Source organism: Indicator indicator, chromosome Z, assembly GCF_027791375.1.
Source record: "Indicator indicator isolate 239-I01 chromosome Z, UM_Iind_1.1, whole genome shotgun sequence".
Classification (NCBI taxonomy): Eukaryota; Metazoa; Chordata; class Aves; order Piciformes; family Indicatoridae; genus Indicator; species Indicator indicator.
Genome location: NC_072053.1, coordinates 27,297,833 through 27,319,623, shown reverse-complemented (window position 1 = coordinate 27,319,623; position 21,791 = coordinate 27,297,833). Strand labels below are relative to the sequence as shown.

Genomic DNA, 21,791 nt, shown 5'->3' with positions numbered 1-21,791 from the left:
TTTAGCTTGGAGATGAAGAGATGGAGAGGTGACCTCATTCAGGTTTATAAACATGAAGGGTGAATGTCAGGAGGATGGAGCTCTTCTCAGTGATGTCCAATGATAGGACAAGGCACAACAGGTGCAATCTGGAACACAGGAGGCTCCATGTAACTATAAGAAAAAAGCATTTTCACTGTGAGGGTGACAGAACACAAGAAAAGGATCCTCAGAGAGGTTGTGGAGTCTCCTTCCCTGGAGACATTCAGAACCCACTTGGGTGCGTGCCTGTGTGACCTAGTTCCAGTGATCCTGCTCTAGCTGGAGGGGGTTGGACTAGATCTTTCAAGGTCCTGTCCAGCCCCTAACATTCTGCGATTCTGTGAAATCCCAACTTTCAACTGCTGAGGTTTTTTTCTCATTATTTTCTATGACTGCCTATACTTCTGAACCTGTATCTGCACTCCTAAGATTGGCCTTCTGTATGAAGACACTCATTCACTGAAATTAAAGAAGAAATTAAGCCCCAAAATGCAACATCATTCATATTTGTGTCTAACACTACACCTGCCACTGCAGCACAAGTCACTGTGGAACAAGTTCTGAAGAACCTGGGGCACGGAAAACTGTGTCGTCCAGCTAAAAATTCAGTATCATGCACTCCCAGTAGTATGAATACGACACGAAATACTTACAGTCTTTCCCGATCCTGTTTGAGCACATGCCATTAAATCTCGTCCTGACAGTATAACTGGAATGCTGTACTTCTGCACTGGAGTAAGTTTAGAGTATCCAGATTTAGCAATGTTCCTCTTTAAAGTCTGACAGAAATTAGCTTCTTCAAAATTCTGTAGGAGAAAAAGTTATGGACAGTACACAACCACAGAAGTTTGAAGCTTAAAACCTGAGACACTTACCATAGGATACAGGTGTCCAAACACTAAAAGTAATTAACTTTTGAGAGTCTCACTAGTTGTCCAGATCCTCAAGGTTCCTACAGGCAAAAGCCCTGAAAAGCTTCTTCAATCTGCTCTTGCCATTCAAGTAAACTTGTCTATAGCACAGTACAGGCCTTCAGCTGGTCTTACTAGCACTCTGACAGAAAACTGATCAGAAGCCATGCATGCATCTGGATTCAAGCAGGTAAACTCACATCATGGCATGATATGAAAATAAACTAAAACCCTGAAGTTTCATTTCACATAGAAGATATTGAGTCTCTGTGCTGAAACTAGTAAGAGGAACTAAAGCTGCATTCCTATGCAGTACTAAAAGGCATTACACATGATAAAATCAGTTCAATTTCAGTGAGAAAATCTTTCAGAAGATGGACAGGGTAAAAAACGCCTTACCTTCTCTTTCAACAAAGGTGCTACTCCCCTTACCCTGCCTCTCCCCACTTCTCTCCTGTGCCTTGCCCCCCCACTTCTTCCTCATTCTCCCAAAAAGAGGCTTGTTTTTAGGTTGGTTTTGTTGTGGTGTTTTTTTTTTTTTTAAACACTAGACATCTGGTACAGCTATAGAAAACAGAGCTAGAAATTACTTAAAAAATGCCTCTATGACCAAATAAAAACTCTTCCAACACATGTTCATTTGCATTCTTAAAAGATCCGCCAGTAACGGACTTCAACAAAAGACTCTACCAGCCTCCCCAGCAACTGCTGCCAAAGAACTCTTTTCAGGATCTCAACTGGTGTTTTTCTGCTATTTAAGACTATACTTCCTGCCCATCCAGTATTAATTTCTCTGGGCCTTTTTTGTAGTTTGTCAGTGTCATTTTGGATTTGGATTTTTATGTTTCAAATAGGCAGCATCTCCTTCCAACCCAGTAGTGTCCTCGAGATTCAAGATTTGTATTAATATTTTCATTAGCAGTGAATATTAGGCTCAGTATACACCCTTGCAGAATCACTTTCAACATAAACTTGAGATTAATTGAGTTTACTAACCAGTAATGGTGCTGGAGCATTAAGTCCTGACACTTCAACAACATTTTCATCATACTTGTCAAAATTAATTCCTGTCTTATAATGTGCAAAGATGGCATTTTCATCATCGGGAGGAGGAGGTGGCACGTAAGTCACCTTCGGACCTTGAAAACACAGCCATTCAAGTTCATGAGCAATATAATGAAAACTTAAAACTAAAGCACAGAGCTACTGAAGTTACCTTTAGTGGAATGTCATTTAGACTTCTCTCCACTTTCCAAGAATACAAAGATTTCCATAAATGAATTATATAAGAATTTGTTTTTATATTACTAGCCATAACAATCACAAAGTCAGACTTTTGTAAATGCATTCTTGTCTCATATTTGCTCGAGGACCTTCCTTTGGAAAGTAACTCACAAAAACTGAAATAGGGTCTACGTTACCACCATTCCAAAAACAGTTCCACCACAAAATGTATGCCTTACGGTAATTTTCAGGATAAAAAGTATAAAATTATTGGATGCTCACTAAAAAGTTAGCAGAAGTCATTCCACAGGCACCTCAAATGAGGAACCACAATTACTCATACAAAAGTCAGGACTTCACTATTTGTCTATTTGCATTTCAAGTATAAAGGAAAGTAAGCAAATGTTTTAACAGATTGTCCCAACTGACCCTTTCAATAATGTCAGAAAATTATTACTTATCATACATTTCAACAGAATCTCCTGCACACAGAAACCATGAAATTCTAATTACCAGCTTTGCACTCAGTAAAAGACATCAAGCTTGTTTTCCAAACACCACATCCAAGATGCTATAGTGTCTGAAACCAAGAATCTATCTCTTCATTTGTACTTTGCTTTTAATGACTATCACCACTTAGATGCCTAAACTACTGCTAGTTACATTCAGTGTGTCAGGTAGATAAGCTTTACTATTAGAGTGAATAAACAACCAGCAACAGAGGCATTATAAACACTCCATTCCAAAAAGTTAAATCTTTATTTAGGTGGGAGCAACCACTGAGTTGCCTAGTAATTTAAAGATAAGCGAAGTTTAAACTTACTGACTTTAACAGTACTTGCTTGGCAAGTCATGCTACATCAATAGTTTTGAGATGATTATGTATTTATCCATTCACTACCTTGTTTTTTACCCAATTACTTCCAACAACTTTATATAAGAGAATGCTTAGTTAAAAGCAAATAAAAGCTGGCACATTACTTACAAAGAAGCAACTTACCTCTTTCAGAACCTTTTTCTTCATTGTCTTTGTAAGGTACTGCTAAGGAAAGAACTCCGACATTAATTGCTTTTAGGGAAAAAAAAGTCTCATTTGACAGAAAAGCTTAAATAAGAATCTTAATGAATAAATTCCTAGAAAATTCAACAGTGGTTCCTAAATAGGTGGCAGAATGAGGGGAAATGGTTAGCTAAACAACAAAACCTTCGTTACAAAAAGCCAGACAAGGGTCCCATTGAACTAAGTCGAATAGACGTGAAGCAATTCTATGCATATTATGGCGCATGAGGGGAAAAATCCTTCACAGACAGCAAAAAAACCCTCACACTAGATTCAAATCACCTAAAACAAAACTTCCCCTTTTAAGAGGGTGGAAGAAGTCTAAAGTGACCATTTCAAAACTAAGCAAGTTCTTTAGATTTTGAGGTAAGCATCTCAGCTTCACTGTGCATGAACCAGAACAACAGACTTGAAAACCCAATTACAAAAAAATTTAACCAAGTTACTAACATGCTTTGCACGGGCATGTATATAGGCTACCTAACATTCACAGGAGGTTCTTAATTCAGACAGGGAGAACAATTGCAGTGATAACAGTTAGCAAAGCTAGGAAGGTACTGCACTGCAACAAATCAATGAGGATACCAGAAAGGCTGATGACCCTGCTAAAACATCTTACCTGCAGAACCTTCAAATGCTCTTCTTCTAGAGCCACCAAAATTGCCACACTGAGGTGTGTCTCTTTGCTCATCTCTAATACCTGTAAGTAATATACAGTGTAGTGGATGCATTGTCTAAAATTAGTATAAAGAAATACCATGCTTAAAGCTAATGCTATTTACTTCAAAAACTACAGTGCAACAGCCCTCACAGATTTCTACATAACTTCACATAGGCTGTATTATTTCCAGTGATACAATTTTTCAAAGATGTCATCCATGTTGCACAACATGGCTGAAGAACAGAAGTTACTTCAAACCTTTTACCTCTATACTTGTAATTCTCAGCAGGCAAGCAAGCCCAGAAAAAAAAAATGGCCAAATGTATGCTGTCAATATAAAAAACTTACTCTCACTTTGTCCAAACCCATAAGGAAGTCCTGCAAAACCTCTATTTGGTGTAGAAGAATCTTCTACCATGTTCATTTCTTGAAAACCTGCAGTACAGCATAACAAACAACTTAGTTTGCTCAATTTTTTAAGTGTGGATCAAGTGCCTTCTCTTTGGCAATTATACTTTGCTGTCCTTGTTTTATGAAGTCATATAAAAAGTAAAATAAAACTAAGTGATTTGCCTAAGCATTGAAATAAAGAAGAGTAGTAATTTTTCCCAAAATGTATTATGACAAGTCTACTGCTCCCCTGTAGCGTTGCTTCCTGAAAAAAAGTAAACTGAATACTAAAATTTTAAGTATTTAACTTTACATGCATGTAGAGTGGATAATATACTAGCTTTCAACACTCTGGTTATGATGCTGATCAGCTTCAGCGCTCTGCTTTGGTCACAGGGCAACTGAGCATTTTCATAATCAGCACTGTAGAGAAAGGTAGTATTGCAATTGCTGCCTCCTAAAGAGTGAGGATTTGAAAACCTGCTTTTCAGACCTGTAATAATTTTTTTTATCCCACTCTGAATTGCTTATTCAGTTGTTTGGGACAGACAGTGACAAGTATTCAGTTTATTTTTATTGCTAACACCTTTCCCTAGTCACCCTCCTCTTGGGAGAGGAAGTTAACAGCCAGATGCATAAACAAAGTATTTATCATTTTAGCTTGGACAGTTTCAGGTTTTGTCCAAGATCCAAGCAATCATCAGCTTTTAACATAATTTACTCCTTATTCTTCAACTGAGCACCTGTTCTATCATCTTGTAATGACAAAGCACATCTTCTGTTAAAAGAGACCAGGGAGTTCTCCTACTACAGCACCTATAGCTCTTTCTCCACCAATACCTGACTTATATGTCATGTGAATTTTAACGATTTTTTTAAAATTAAAATAACTTTAAAACGACATCTTAAAGGCTCACATGCAAAAGACAGTCCAGATAAAAACATCCATAAACACTACAGACTTTAAATAATACCGTGTGTAACTTCGCAATTGCCGGAACTGTTTGTCACTTCATAGCACCACCAAAGGGCTGCTGCCTGCTTGCTTAAATAAGTCTAGCATCCCCCTACCATAAAGGACATCAATTCTAGTGTAAAAGATGGTGTAGAACTTTTTGAAAGAACAAACATAACTTCAAGTACCTCCACACCTGTTCTCCAGGTCTTAACCTTTGCTAAATGCACCCAAACCAGGACTAAAGTCCCCAACTATCCAGACAGGTACTACCTAACACTGAGCTTCCACTGCCCTATCTGTGCGGCAGTACTGCCAAAGTCCCCACCACTATCCCCTTCAACGTGCATCATGTACAAGAGTGGCATTTGCCATTAAAAGCAGAAAGAAGACAGGAACTAAACAGTGCTTTAGAGATACTAAAGAACGCTTTTAGGTCTTTCACAAAACAGCACTGGTACACTTCCTCATGCAGCAAATATGTGAATGCTAATACTGAGATGATCTTGTAGTGGTATTATGACTCAACAATATTAACAGAAAAACACTCCTTTCCTCAAAGGATGGAGTTCAAAGAGGTAAACAAAACACTGATTTTTAAATGTAGGGACCTGCCATCTGGCAAGGGTGTACTTTATATTGGGCAGCCAAAACTAAGGGGTGATAATGAGTATCTACATTAAGCAGAAATAAGGATTGCTATTAACCTCCAAGTAATAAATACACATTTAGCACTGATACAACAAAACTGAGTACCTGAAAATTTCGAAGTATCAAATACTAACTAACCACAAGAATTACAGACACACCAGACAGTTACCTCTGTTTCCAAAATTCCTTCCATTACCAAATCTACTCACTGGCTCAGAATGTCTATTCTGATTTTCAGCAGTACCTGCAATTAGGAAAAAAGAGCCAACTTAACATTCAAACATACCTTTGGCTTCAAGGTAGGCTTTTGGTTTGGGATGGGCTTGGTTTATTTTTGTTGTTTCAGTCTGGGTATTTTTAAACTCAACAGTAAAATTACAACATCCAGTCTGAAAGGAACCTCAGGTCTGTAGCCTACCTCCCACTCAACCAAAAAAAACCCACTATGTGATAAATATGTCCTTCCATAAGAACATTAATTAATTAAAATCTCAGGACAGGTTTAACCTCCATTTTAAATACAGAATAGCACCACACAGAAACAGCGCTATTACCAACATAGTAAGATTTTACTTTCTACAGTCTACTCAGATATCAGCTGCAAGGTCCTCCACTCCAAATGTTTTTACCGAAAAGTAAAGTGTTAATCTCCCCCAAAACTACAAATTTTAACCATGCAATCCCACCTCTACTCCTAGAGCACCTTCCAAAATAATCCTGACTTCTGTTAGGTCTTTCAACAGCACCTGGAAAACAAGAAAGAAAGGATTTTGACAGAGTCTCCTCTAAGACACTTAAACCAATCAGCCTCACCTCCATCCCCGGGAAGATGATGGAGCAGCTCATCCTGGAGGTCATCTCTAACCACATGGAAGACAAGAAGGTTATCAGGAGCAGCCAACATGAATTTACCAATGGGAGATCCTGCCTGACTAATCTGATCGCCTTCTATGAAGTTATGATCAAGTAGATAGATGAGGGAAGAGCAGTGGATGTCACATATCTTGACTTCAATAAAGCTTTGGATACTGTCTCCCATAACATCCTCATAGAAAAGCTCAGGGGATGTGGTAGAGATGGTTGGTCAGTGAGGTGGATTGAAAACTGGCTCCACTAAAGAATTCAGAGGGTCATCATCAGTGGCACAGAGTCAACTTGGAAGCCTGTAGCAAGTGGTGTCCCCCAGGGATCAGTACTGGGTCCAGTTTTGTTCAGTATCTTTATCAACGACCTGGATGAGGGCATTGAGAGTACCCTCAGCAAGTTCACTGATGATACAAAACTGGGGGTGTTGGCTGACACCTGTCAGGCTGTGCAGCCATCCAACCTGACCTGACCTGGACAGCTGGAGAGCTGGGTGCAGGCAAAAAGTTTAGTAAGGACAAGTGCAAGGTCCTACATCTGGGGAGAAATAACAACAGGCACCAGTACAGGTTAGGGGCTGCCCTGCTGGAAAGCAGCTCCACAGAGAAAGATCTTGGAGTGCTGGGGGACAGCAAGCTCTCCATGGAACAGCAATGTGCTCTTGTGGCCAAGAGAGCCAAAGGGATCCTGGCATGTATGAAGAAAGGTGTGTCCAGCAGGTGTAGGGAAGTTCTTCTACCTCTCTACTCTGCCCTGGTGAGATCACACCTGGAATACTGTGTCCAGTTTTGGGCTGCCCAGTTCAAGAGAGACAGAGACCTGCTGGAGAGAATCCAACAGAGAGCCACAAGGATGAATAAGGGACTTGAGCATCTCCCCTATGATGAGAGACTGAGATCCCTGGGGCTGATTAGTCTTGAGAAGACTGAGAGGGAATCTGATCAATGTCTATAAATATCTGAGGGGAGGGTGTCAAGTGGAGGAGGCCAGGCTCTTTTCAGTGGTTCACAGTGATAGGACAAGAAACAATGGGTTCAAATTAGAACATAGAAGATTTCACCTCAACATGAGGAGAAACTTCTTTACAGTGAGGGTGATGGAGCACTGGAACAGGCTGCTCAGGGGGGTTGTGGAGTCTCCTTCTCTGGAGACTTTCAAAACCCACCTGGATGCATTCCTGTGCAGACTATCCTAAGTGATCCTGCTCTGGCAGGGGGGTTGGACCTGATGATCTCTTGAGGTCCCTCCAACCTCTGATATACTGTGATACTGTGAAGTACAGCCTACATAACTGCAGAGTGGGGAAGACTGAAAGTAGGCTGAACCACTGGGATCCACAGGTTGTGATCAGCAGCAGAAATTCCAACCGGAGGCCCATCAATATCTAATCACTAAACTGGGCTCCCCAGTTTAGGAGGGACAGGGACCTGCTGGAGAGGGTTCAGCAGAGGGCTACGAGGATGATTAGGGGACTGGAGCAGGTGCCTTATGAGGAGAGGCTGAGGGAACTGGGGCTTTTTAGTCTGGAATAAAGAAGACTTAGAGGGGATTTCATAAATGTTTATAAATATCTGAGGGCTGGGTGTCAGGAGGAAGAGGACAGGCTCTTCTCACTTGCTCCCTGTGATAAGACAAGGAGCAATGGATGTAAGCTGCAGTACCGGAGGTTCCACCTCAACATAAGGGGGAACTTCTTTACTGTAAGAGTCACTGGAACAGGCCTCCCAGAGAGGTTGTGGAGTTTCCTTCTCTTGAGACTTTCAAGGCCTGTCTGGATGTGTTCCTCTGTGACCTGAGCTAGATTGTATGGTCCTACTCTGGCAGAGGGATTGGACTTGATCAGTTTGGGTCCCTTCCAAGTCCTGACATCCTGTGATCCTGTGAAAATACTACAAGGATTGATAATGAGGCAAACGTCATCTTCATTCGTGACCCAGATGATGGGACAGAATGCATCCATCACAGGCTTTCTGATATACAAAATTGTGATATAACACATGGCTGTGTTTCACTCTGAGGAAGCTCCGAGCACACTCTGCAACAAGACAGAATCACAGAATCAGTAAGGTTGGAAAAGACCTCAAGGATCATCGAAGTCCAACATGTCACCAAGACCTCATGACCACTAAACCATGGCACCAAGTGCCACGTCCAATCCCCTCTTCAACACTTCCAGGGATGGTGACTCCACCACCTCCCTGGGAAGCACATTCCAACGGCTAACAACTCTCTCCGTGAAGAAAGACAAACAAGTTAAGGAAGAGATCACCTGTGCACAGAAGCTTGTCATAAAGGAAAACAAAAAAAGAGGATGAAGGACATGTAGTACACTACCAGGTCACACAATTAAGAAACCATGCTCATACAACACTAAAAATGTTAGAACTGCTGCTTTCATAGTCTAAACAAGGTTCACAGCTCCTGCTCATTGGAAGATCTGAATAGTTTGTGGTAAAGCCAGTAGAAATTACTCTCACATACATAACAGCATGGAGTAGGCAGCAAATAAAAAACAGCTTACCAGTTATTTACATTGCTACTGTTATGGTTTACCACAATAGATTGGCTTCCATTGACCAAGTCTACTTGCCTTTAAAAGTGGGGAGGACTCTCTTCCCTTTACTTGCCATCTTACCCTATCCTCATTCCATCACTCCTCTTCCAGGTGAGATTTGCACACACTGAGTTAATTCAATATTCCTAAGTTTTGGAAAGCACATCACATGCCACCAAAGCATCTAAACAACTAAAGCACCTGCTTTAGTAAGTTCCTTCTTCACCATGCTGCCCTCCATGTTTACTGCTTCTACTAATGAAAGATGTTGTACAAAACCACCATTTTATTAATTTAGAGACAGTAACCAGGATAGAACCATTATTCTTCAGTCACATCTGCTACACCCATCACTTACACAAATCAACTGTAGACTCCACTGTTACATGCCAAGCAATCTGTTAAAGACTGGTAAAAGTACAGCCATGTTCAAAATTGTAATTCATCTACCATGTGAATTATTAATTCAACTCATGTCTATACAGGTTTATAAACTGGTCTTATACACAGTCTGAAAATACCAAATACTACTGTTTAATTCATTGCTCTATCATTTATCACTCTAAATTTATTAATTTTCAAGCAATATTTGACAAGTGAAGATGACTAGAATGCATCCTTATTTCTAATTCACTGGAATTAAAATTTAGTATTGCATCAGCATATTCCTGAACAACAGCTGTTAAGAGTCACTGATTTCATCACCATATGCATTCACTTTCATTTTTCTACTGCACACAGAGATTTAAAATCCTGATTTTAATACAACCCAGAGATATCCACCCCCAAGATCCTGTACATACTAAATAAACATCATTTCATCAAGATGCTTCATTCTGGTTTTTGTTGTTTGGTTTGGGTTTTTTTTGTTGTTGTTGCTGTTAAGTAACAAACAAGTATGAAATAGGAAGAAAAAACCCTCCCCTCAGAACTTAAAATTCAGAATAGTTATCTTGTAAACAAAGTTTTGCTTTCATAAAGAAGCAATGCAAAGAATGAATTCACTTGTTTAACTGTAGAAAAGTTGTAAAGTTTTCCTTTCCTTTACAGCAGATTATCCTCATAAGGAGTCACCCAAGACAACTACTAATAGAGATTGTTTCAAAGAAAAAAAAAATAAAGCTTAACCTGCATATACTAACTCTACTCATGTTCTTTAGTGTCAAGCAAGGAAGCTGCATCGCTAATAATACAAACTATACAGAGCCTAGAAGTGCACTGCATGTAAACCAGCAGTTTAATTTAAAACTCAGCTGAAGAACAATCTGTTCATGCAAAGGAAAAATAACTCAGGCCTATGCAACCTTTTCCACAAAAAAATAAAGGACGCCTTTTTCCATATATTACAGGAAAAAAATCTCTATTTCTGATGCACCCTTTTATAGAAGGTCAAGATGAGATGCACAATGAAGAGCTCCACCTCTGAGATTCCTGAATGTCATGGATTGAGTTGAACCTGCTGCTGTTATTCACACCATGCTGCAGCCATGACAGCTTCAAAAAATGAAAGAGCTAACTGGGGCAAAGTATTATGGTGCTTGAACTTCAGATTGTAACATGGGAGGCTTCCCATTCCAGTTGCTGCATTTAGGTTCCAACTTCTTGGGTGTCGGCCTTTTCTGCTGGGATGGCAGTGGGACAAGGAGGGATGGGGTAGTTCTCTAGCTTGGGCTTTTGGCTTGCTTGCTTCTGCTTGCTGCTGCAGCACACTATGTTGTTTTCTGCAAACAGGCTAAGATAATTACACATTTTGTACTATATTTATCTGATTTTCATCAGTCAGTCTATTTTTATCTCACATTTTTAGTCTCAGTACAATGGTTTTTTGAGTGTTACTTTTCTCTCACACGTTGAGAGAAGAGCCAGGTTAACCTGCTGGTTCGGTTTGACCTGTTTTGTTCTGATTTAAATCATTACACTGAACAACTTTATTTCTTTAAGTTCTTTTTTAAGCAGCACATAAGGTGTGCTCTTACCCAGAAAGACTATGTTTAAGCCAAAGCATGTAGTTTGAAATTGCTCACACTGACCTAAACTGACACACTATACCTTGTTCAGGAAAAGAATAGTTACTGACAGTGAAAGCAAGACTTTTATCAGGAAAAGCCTTCCCAACCATGAGTTTTGTACAAGAGGCAAACATTAGGGGATATTTTGTTACAGGTAAAGCTAGCAAGCAGGGCAAACATCTAATCAGAACAAACAAAACATGAACTTTCAAGACTCGTTTCAACCTAACTGTTTCAGTATGTTTCTGCAGCAAATAAAGAGTTGTGGGTCAAAAGGAAAGCCTAGTCATTATGTTACCTGTATAATTTGATGTTGCTTTCTCCATGGGAGACACGTGAAAATACCACAATGATAATACTGTGGTTTTGTTTAATCTCCTAAACTTAAAAGAGGGGAGTGAATCATCATAAAGCTGAAGGGGCTAGCTCCCACAAATGTCAGTAAAATCAGAAGTGCTTTTCACATACCGAATGAGCCTACACTCAGACCTTCACCTGTCTGGAAGTCAGACAAGGGACCATTTTGTCTTCCAGAGAACATAGCCTACAAAAAACAAAAGAGAAATAACATTACATTAAGCCTTGGTCAAGCAAAGTGCATAAATACAAACAGAATTGCTAAGTCTTACACTTGAAAAAAGCTTCCTCTGCACCTTCTGATATGCAGTATCCAACACTGTTCCATTCCCTTCATTTTATTACATTTCAATATACTAAATTGCATACTGTTTGCATCTGAGTGTCACCAAACTCAGTTTATACAGCTGATGTAGAATTAAGTATACCCTGCCTCCTGTCACTTTATTATGGAGACATCAGCTCTGCCAACTTCGAACAATTCTCGAATGTAAGAAATATTTATTGTTCAAACCAAGATTGTATTTTTTTTAAGTAATTTTCTTTTCCAATCTTTCAGGCTCTTTGTACTGTGATTAAAAATATCTTTTCTTAAGTTTCATAACTGCATTTCTAGGGTTTTATTTAAGAATGCTTAGAGATTATTTTACAAGGAAATAACTAAAATATGTCAGTCCCTCCTCCTTTATTCAAAGATTCAAATGCTCCATATGAAACAATTCAGATCAGGATGTAATTTTCACATCTCACTCTTATGGCCAGTTTTATTTCCAGCAAAAGCCATGTTTAACTTTCTCTTGTATAATGCAAGCCATATACTCCAGTAAGCCAGAACACCATCTGACTGAGGAACAATACGTAACTACCAAACCTTTTACTTCAAGACTACACTTTCTAGGTATTACTACAGATTTCACACTTCTCGATGTGATTAGCAAACACTACAGAAAATGAAATCCAAATTACTATTATGAAATCAAATGCTGTAGTACCTTCTTTTGGTAACCTTGCTTCCAGCCATATACACAGATGTGGACAAGCCATTGGACTCCCCCCTTTCTGCTTGCTCATAAAGACTGAATTTAAATATCCATTAATATCAATGGCCTCAAATTTGCAAATTTTCTCCTACCAGTAATTTAACTCTAGACTAACTTCTATGGGCATGATTTTCCAGTTTAAGTGAGCTGGGTTTGCAAATGCTTTAGTAGCCCAGCTTACTTAGAATGGTAGGGAACAAACTCAGCAAACGGGAAGCAACTTGCAAACACAGTATCTGAGAGGAAGCATCATTTCCTTCTACTTCTGGATATATGATAGCTTCCAGAGAGCTTGCAAAAAAATACTGGGGCTACCCAGATCTAGAGACATAGCTGCTACACAAGCCCAGTCAGGATCCATGACTCTCTGCTTTTCTTCCCTAAAAGCCAGGCATTAAAAACACTTTCAAGATACACAAGATTTAATCACTTTAAAGAATACTGTGACCCCGTTAACTTAATTTGGAACACAATCATCATGATGAACCCAGCTTACGCACTATCTTTGGTTATAGGCTTTCCAATGTACTGAGGACTTTAAACTAGAGTTGATGGGGGAAGGGATCCTCAACCCATCCCACTGCTACCACTCTGAGCCAATAATGGATGCCCTGAGACTGGAAAGGGATCACAGCGCAGTAGATTACCTGAAGTGCATGAGAATGGAATTCCAGGCAGTAAAGTCAGCATGGAAAACAAATAGGAGTTAAAAGACATTTGCAAGCCTACAGGGTTATGACATTATCAGCATCACTTAGACACAGTGGGATGAGTCCTATGACTGGAGTGTGGGAATGGCTAGATACAAACTCTTTAGGAAAGACAGGCAGGGCAGAAGAGGAGAGAGTGTCACCTGCTCTATATCAATGACCAGATGGAGTCCATGAACTCCACCTGGGGAAGGATAAGGAACTGTCTGAGAGCTTAGAGGTCAGGGTTAAAGGGAAGGCAGGGGCAGGTGATATCAATCACAGCAGGGGTCTGCTACCATTTGATCAGGAAGACCAAGTGCATGAGGCCCTCTACAGACTAACAAGAATGGCTTTGTGTTCACAAACCCTGACCTTCATGTGAGACTTCAACCACTCTGGTACCTGTTGGAGAACAGCACAGCATGGCATCAGCAGTACAGAAGGTTCCTGGAATGTACTGGAAATAATTCCCTCCTCCAACTGGTAAAGAAGCTGACAAGGAAAGGTGCTATGCTGGACTTAGTTCTCACCAATGAGAAGGGGGTGGTGGGCAACGTGAAGCTCAAGGATAGCCTCAGCTTCAGTGACCACGAAATGGTTGAATTCATGATCCTTAGGAGGGTGCATACCAAGTTCATTAGCTTGGATTCCAGGAAAGCAGACTTTGAACTCCTCAAGGATTTGCTTTAGCAGGGTTCCATGAGATAAAGCCCTGGGGAGGGGAGAGGAGCCCAAGAAACCTGAGAAGCATTCAAGGATCACCTCCTCTGAGCCCAAAAGCAATGCATCCTGGCAAAGAGGAAGGCGGGAGAGAACGTCAGGAGGCCTGCATGGTATGAACAGGGAACTACTAGAAACCACAGAAACAGGCACAGCTAACCTGGGAGGAATACAAAGAAGGCGTAAGCAGGAGAGGAACATTTTATAAAAGCATGCGGTGACAGGACAAGGGGCAATGGTTTTAAACTAGAGCAGGGTAGATTCAGATTATGTATTATGAAGAAGTTATTTACTATGAGAGTGGAAAGACACTGGAATGGGTTGCCTCATCCCTGCAAGTGCTTAAAAAAAACAGTCTGGATGAGGCTTCAAGCAACCTGGTCTAGCAGGACTGTCCTTGCCCCCAACCACCCTGCAGGGCGGTTGGAACTAGATGACCTTTCAGGTCCCTTCCAACTCAAGCCATTCTATGAGTCATGAGGACAATGAAGTGCAATATTAACTGAACAATGGAGATCAGCTGAGAGAGTACCACTCATGTTTTATTTCTTGCCATGGTAAAAAGAAATGGCAATCCAGTAACTGACTGTAGAAAAGGAAAGCAAATGGAAAACAGAAAGCAAATGGACATCATCAGAAGAGACAGAAAATACAGTTCATACTTACCCCACAGCCAAAAACTACCACCAAAAGATGGAATTCTGCTAGTTCTCAGCAATGCCTTTTGATTATTCAATACACAGTAATATAGACCACCAAACCAAGAAATAGCATAGTAATAAAGATCATCGAACCAATAAAGAGCAGCCTGTTAACATCTAAAACACAACAATCAGTCCTGTTTACCTTTCTGCTTCAGAAATACTAGACCTCACAAAGAGAACAATGCTTTAGACAGAAAAAAGTGGGCTACAGGAACCACCCTTATCAGTAGTTACAAAATTTTACTTGAATACCCCCCCTACCTAGCTGATCTGCAATTTTAAGTTTCTACCTGCATGAATTCTTGCTACTTCCCTTCAAGCCTATCCAGACAGGCCCTCAATTCCTCCACACACCATAATTAATGTGTTTCTAGCAAGTGGCACTTTCATGCCATGAACTTTTCAGAAAAATGCAACTCTCACAACCCAGTGTAAGGTAGTATGAGCCAGTTTTATGCCGCAAGTTTTCCCCAAAAGTACATTTTTCATGACCCAATGTAAGGTAGCATGTTCAACTTTTATGCCTCCTCTCCCAGGAGCCTCCAAGAAGGCAAGTCACGTTAACACTCCGAGAAACTGTAACTGATACTATTTGCTAAGAAAAAACTATCTTCTCAACGTGCAAGTGCCTCCAGCTGCTTCAGGAATCACAAGAACAAAAGACCACAGCCTGCCAGCCACCTAAGGGCACAGGTGAAAAAAAAGAAAAGAGAAGCAAACATGATACAGTCCAACAGTTGCCCCAGCATACCTGCTCAAAGAGTGGGAGGATTGATGATGCCTCATCCTCCACGTCTCTATTCCAGTCCTCCTGGAACATGCTGTATCCTGAGGAACCTGCTTGCAGGAGACAAAATTACGAGCATCGGCCCCAGCAAGTCCACAAGGGACATTATCGAGCCTGCATGTCCCAGTACTCAGTGCCCTCATCATATCCAGCAAACCACAAATAGGGAGCCCCTTCTCTTCCATGAGCGGCAAGCAACCCAATCCCATCCCGCGCACCTACCTCCTTCCCGCCGCGTCCACCGCGGCTCTCCAGCAAAGAAAAATGTCTCCCCTCACAGATACCTCCGATAACGCCTCTGCCACGTGCAGTTGCTGCCCTATCACGTGCCTCGCCTGCCAGCCAATAGGAGCGCATCTGGCTGCGGAGCGCACGTGGCAGTGCTTGTAGCGGGGGGTCAAGCCGTCTTCCGGTTGGGCCGTTGGGAGTGTGCCGCTGACGCCGAAGTCCTGATCCGGCTGTGGCTACTGGTTCTGTGGGCGGAAAAGGTTGGGAGGTGTATGGTGTGGAGGAGCGGCGGGGTGGGAAAGTCAAGGTGCATGTGGGAGGAAAAAGGAACTCGGGAAAAGGCAGGTTCAGAGTATTTGGGCGCTTCTGTGCTTTAGTGATGGTCCTGTTCAGCCATCCGAGCATCTGGATAGTCAATTCATTTTTTCATACGTGTTAAGGTGTAGCTAATTTTACATCATCCATTTCTAATGAAAGTGAAGTCCACTGTTTGGCAGAACTGCAACTTAATCTGCAAACAAAATTTAAAAGCGTTAGCAAAACATATCTTTTGCTAGAATAAAAAAAAAAAAAGGTTATATAGACTATATATTTTTAAAATACCCTTTCCACATCTTTTGGTTATATCAGATTTGGTAGATAAAAGAGGGCTAAATGCCTCTTTCATTTATGTTGTTGAAGTTCAGGAGAACATAGATTGGACCCTTTGGAGACCACCACAGAAATGCACTCTGCAATAGTTATGTAAATATGGTGATCAGTTCCAGGAAATTAAATGAGTATGCATGACCATTCAGGGGAATCTAACGTATATGCATGTGTTTAAGGAATAAAACGTGGCTATGCTGTCTCATTGGTGTGCAAGATCTGAGACATGAAACTTAAAATGCCTCTTAAAATGAAACTTGCACCTGAAACTGAAAATGCCTACCTTCTAAACTTAAAACTGGGGTCTTAGAGGGTTTCCTTACATAGCTGAATTTTATGACATCAGTTATCAATTCAATGCAGCTATTAAAAATCATGGCTGACACATCTGCTTGTGTTTCTGGGCTGCTAGTGTTGTCGAAGGAAAAAAGATGTGTTCATTGCCTGGTATGCAGTAAGCCAAAAATCACACACACAGGAGGGAGTTTTTTTATTTCAGACTTGTACAAGCCTGGGTTGCTAGTGGGGGATCCCCACAAAGCTCACACACCACTTAAAATTCGTGGAGATGTTTGTAAAGTGAAATACCTTTGCTTTACATTGTGCCAACACCTACTAATTAACTACTGGGTATACCTCTTGTTTGCTTCCCTTTAGAGGCCCACTTCTCCTAAATTCACTACACATGCTCATAGGGTGAGTGGCTTATTTTGGGCAGGGTTGTTCTTAGCTGTGAGATGTGTTTTTTAACTTCATAATGAGGATAGTTTAGTCTAGGACACTATTTTCAATCCAACAGCAGACTACATTATTTAATAACACATTTTACATGTTTGTCCAGCATGTTTTAATCAAGGATATACTGATTAGAAGTGCCTTTCTTAATTGTTGTAGTATGTGGCCTAAAAGAACAGTTTAACCCTCAACATGCATGCAGCTTTGGTAGCATTAGTGCAGTGTGTGCCTTTTCTGTATCTCTTTTCATGCTATGAAATAAAATAGTAATGCTTGTTCTGAAAAATGTAAAGGAAGTGTATTTTGCTCCATAAATACGATAAATACTAGTTAACCTGCTCCACCATGTTCAACAGATTTTCCTAGTCAGAATAACTATTTGAAAACGTGTGTCTGTTCAAGAACTTCAGCGTTTTCTGCTGCAGAGATGCGACATCAGATCTGTAGTTTTACAGTGAATATCTGAATGTTTAGTAAGAGCTTTGGGCAGCAATGAGGCAAATTTCTGCAGCAGTTGGATATTTTTGGGGAGTGGTCTCTGAATTAACACTGGTTATTTTTACCTATCCTACCTTTTATAGATGGTCACTTTTCAGGAACACAAGGACAAGGCACAGGTTGTGCTAAAATTAGAACGCAGAGGAGCTGCGAAATGTAAGAACCAGCCTTTCTGTCTGACAGTAAGCTTAAAATTGTGCCACTAGATGATATATATGAGGCTGTGCTAAGTGCAGGTAGCAATGACAGCTGCTTGGAGCAATTAGCTTTCTGTGAGATACACAATGTCCAAGTGTTACTGATGCTGTGCTAAACTTAATGAAAAACAATTAGTCAATCTCCTTAGTTCATTCAAAATATCGGAGTCAAACTCTCTAAGACCAGTTTGAAGGTTTTAGGGAGCAAAAAGGCATTTAATTAAGGCTGTATGCATGAGTGAATTATTTCACAAAATCCATGCATACTGAACAGGGTTTGGATACAGTCATATAAAATACACATCAATGCATATTCAGTGCTTATAAGAGAAATCATTAAAATATTCATCAAGCTTTCAGAGCTCATGCTAATATATGCAAATGTGTCTGCACATGCATACTCCCAGCCCCTGGCAAACTTTAGGGAAGGGTCTTCAAGAAGTCACCTGACTTCTTCCCCTTCTGATGCTCTGCTGTTCTTCATCACTCTGTTCACTACTTCCCTGAGGTTCAGGTATTCTCTGAGTGGTGTGGACTTATTAGTGAAAGCCTTGTCTAAAAGAGTCTCTACTCCTTATCTTCAAGAAAACTGCTTACTTCACCACTTATTATCTTTCCTTCCACAATTTGTCATCTCCTTATCTGAGGTCTACAAAGATGGTCTCTTACCAGCTGTATTCTGTGTTACCTTAAAGAAACAAGCTAACAGTGATGGTTTCTCTACTGTTTGGTTACTTGACCTATTTCATATTTATTTATCTGCCTATTTTATTTAATTTTCTATTTACACAAGGATGATGAATTTGTAATGGGTGCATCTTTGTTAGAAGCATATAAAATTATACACAAGTTTCTGGTTTCTGAAGCAATTTGAAACTAGCAGGAGGGCTCACAACCTAAGTTTTACCTGCTGTGCTAAATCCATAGCACACTATTTTACTTATAGACTAAATAAGAAAACTAAGTAGGCTTCCTCATGAGCCAAACAACTTCTGGTTTTGTTGCACGGAAGCTCTGTTTTTGATATAGAAATAATATATTAGACTTTTAGGATTTCAGTTACACTAACAACAAATTATTGACTTACATGTAAAGTGTGTTTTCTCTTCACCCACACAAAAAAAAAAAAAAAAAAGATTTTGAGTGTAACACAGTTACTACATCATAAATGCTACCCTGTTGGATCCACCCACCTGGTGGATGTGGGGAAGGCTATGGATGTAGTCTACCTGGACTTCAGCAAGGCCTTTGACACCATTCCCCATAGCAAACTCCTGTTCAAGCTGGCAGCCCACGGCTTGGACAGGAGCACTCTGTGCTGGGTTAGGAACTGGCTGGAGGGCCGAGCCCAGAGAGTGGTGGTGAATGGTGCCACTGCCAGCTGCCAGCCAGTCACTAGTGGGGTCCCCCAGGGATCAGTGTTGGGTCCCATCCTGTTTATCTGGATGAGGAGATTGAGTCCACCATTAGTAAATTTGCAGATGACACCAAGTTGGGAGCAGGTGTCACTCTGTTGGAGGAAAGAAGGGCTCTGTAGAGGGTCCTTGACAGGCTGGATAGATGGGCAGAGTCCAGCATGATGGCATTCAACAAGTCCAAGTGCCAGGTTCTGCACTTTGGCCACAACAACCCCATGCAGCTCTACAAGCTGGGGTCAGAATGGCTGGAGAGCAGCCAGGCAGAGAGGGACCTGGGGGTACTGGTTGACAGTTGGCTGAACATGAGCCAGCAGTGTGCCCAGGTGTCCAAGAAGGTCAATGGCATCCTGGCCTGTATCAGGAATAGCGTGGCCAGCAGGAGCAGGGAAGTCATTCTGCCCCTATACTCAACACTGGTTAGACCACACCTTGAGTACTGTGTCCAGTTCTGGGCTCCTCAATCTAAGAAGGACACTGAGATACTTGAACGTGTCCAGAGAAGGGCAATGAGGCTGGTGAGAGGTCTGGAGCACAAGCCCTATGAGGAGTGGTTGAGGGAGCTGGGGTTGTTTAGCCTGGAGAAGAGGAAGCTCAGGGGAGATCTTATTGCTCTCTACAACTACTTGAAAGGAGGTTGTAGCCAGGTGGGGGTTGGTCTCTTCTCCCAAGCAACCAGGGGTAGAACAAGAGGACAGTCTCAAGCTGCACCAGGGGAAGTTTAGGCTCGAGGTGAGGAGAAAGTTCTTCACAGAAAGAGTAATTGGCCAGTGGAATGTGCTGCCCAGGGAGGTGGTGGAGTCACCATCCCTGGAGGTGTTCAAAAAAAAGATTGAATGTGGCACTTGGAGCCATGGTTTAGTTGTCAGGAGGTGTTAGGTATTAGGTAATAGGTTGGACTTCATGATCTCTGAGGTCTTTTCAACCTGGTTGATTCTATGATTCTGTGATAAGTATTTTTCTGAAAGAAATATCTCTAACAAAATGAAAAAAAAAACCACTAAGCTTGTTAGTCTGTGTTTGCAATGGTGGGGAAAGTTAATCTTTTATCCACTTAAATTTTCTATAAGCAATCATAGAACGGTTTGGGTTTTTGGCAGGTATGACTGCCCCCCCACCCCCACCCCCTAACACAAGGTCCTGACAGACACCATAAAAGGGCGGAGGGTTGGTCAGGGCTGATCAAGATCAGCTTGACACAATGGACATTAGCTGGTGCCTCAGGGCCTCAAGGCCCAGAAGTCCTTTTGTTGATTGGAAATCTAGACTGTAGGACTAATTAAGAAATTGAATGACTGTAGCACAACTCACAGGGTATAAATGGAATCCTGCTGTGGAGAGATGGGTTTCTCTCTACACGAAGGCAGCATGGCAGTCAGATCTTATCCCTTAGAATGGCACCTTGTATAAGGAGTGCTCACCCTTCCTTGGTTAGTGTGTGTGTGTGTGTATATGTGTGTGTTGATACATAGATGGATAGATAGATAGACAGATAGATATGTATGTATCTCCTGGGTAGCCATGTGGAGATTTTCCTTTCCTGAGTGAGTGTGTGCACATTGTGGTTCATCTCTCCAAACAGTTTAATTAATTGCGCAACAGTATTTTCCTGACATCCAAATCTGTAATTCTATTGTGTGGGAAGGAGAACAGATTAATTGCAATAAATCCACAGTTTTCAGGTGGCTGTTGCTGTCTGATTTGTGGGTGCCTCCACAACAGGGTTGGAAGGGATCTTAAAGATCATGTAGTTCCAACCCTCCCATCATGAGCAGGGACACCTTCCACTAGACCAGGCCTTGTCCAGCCTTACCTTGAACACCTCCAGGGAGGGGGCATCCATGACCTCCCTGGGCAACCTGTTCCAGTGTCTCACCACCCTCACTGTAAAGAATTTCTTCCTAATACTAGTGTAAATCTACCCTCTTCAAGCTTCAATCCATTCTCTCTCATTCTCTTACTATAAGCCCTTGTAAAAAGTTCCTCCACAGCTTTCTTGTAGACCCCTTCACATACTACAAGGCTGCTATAAGGTCTCCCTAGAGCCTTCTCGAGGCTGAACGGACCCAACTGTCATAGCCTGTGTCCACAAAGGAGGTGCTCCAGCCCTCTGATCTTCTTCATAGCCATCCTCTGGACCTGCTCCAACAGATCAGTGTTCTTGTGTTATGGCACCAAAATTGGACACAGTACTCTAGGTGGGGTCTCACAAGAGCAGAGTATACTGACAGAATGACCTTCCTCATCCTGCTAGTCACACTTCTTTTGATGCAGCCCAGGATACAGTTGACCTGAGCTGCAAGTGCACATTGCTGGCTCATACTGTTTTTTTGTCAACCAACACTAGCAAGTCCTTCTTCTCAAGACTGCTCTCATATACTACCTCATCTTAATTAAGCTGTGCATCTTACAGTTATTGTATACCTTAATGCCTTAAGGCTAATTCACAAGAAGAGTCAGCATAATGTGA

At 41.3% G+C, this 21,791-nt stretch overlaps 1 protein-coding gene across 1 annotated transcript in view; it reads right to left on the bottom strand.

Annotated features, from left to right (window-relative positions):
* Nucleotides 1–15,633, bottom strand: part of DDX4 (DEAD-box helicase 4) — a 30,695-nt gene extending 15,062 nt beyond the window's left edge. The window contains exons 1-8 of the mRNA XM_054397546.1: nucleotides 15,565–15,633; nucleotides 11,769–11,844; nucleotides 6,043–6,117; nucleotides 4,226–4,312; nucleotides 3,836–3,916; nucleotides 3,157–3,225; nucleotides 1,929–2,122; nucleotides 675–827 (exon numbers count right to left, since the gene is read on the bottom strand). Of these exons, the coding sequence (XP_054253521.1) occupies nucleotides 675–827; nucleotides 1,929–2,122; nucleotides 3,157–3,225; nucleotides 3,836–3,916; nucleotides 4,226–4,312; nucleotides 6,043–6,117; nucleotides 11,769–11,844; nucleotides 15,565–15,633 (804 nt within the window). The remainder of the gene's footprint in view (nucleotides 1–674; nucleotides 828–1,928; nucleotides 2,123–3,156; nucleotides 3,226–3,835; nucleotides 3,917–4,225; nucleotides 4,313–6,042; nucleotides 6,118–11,768; nucleotides 11,845–15,564) is intronic.
* Nucleotides 15,634–21,791: the final 6,158 nt, after the last annotated feature.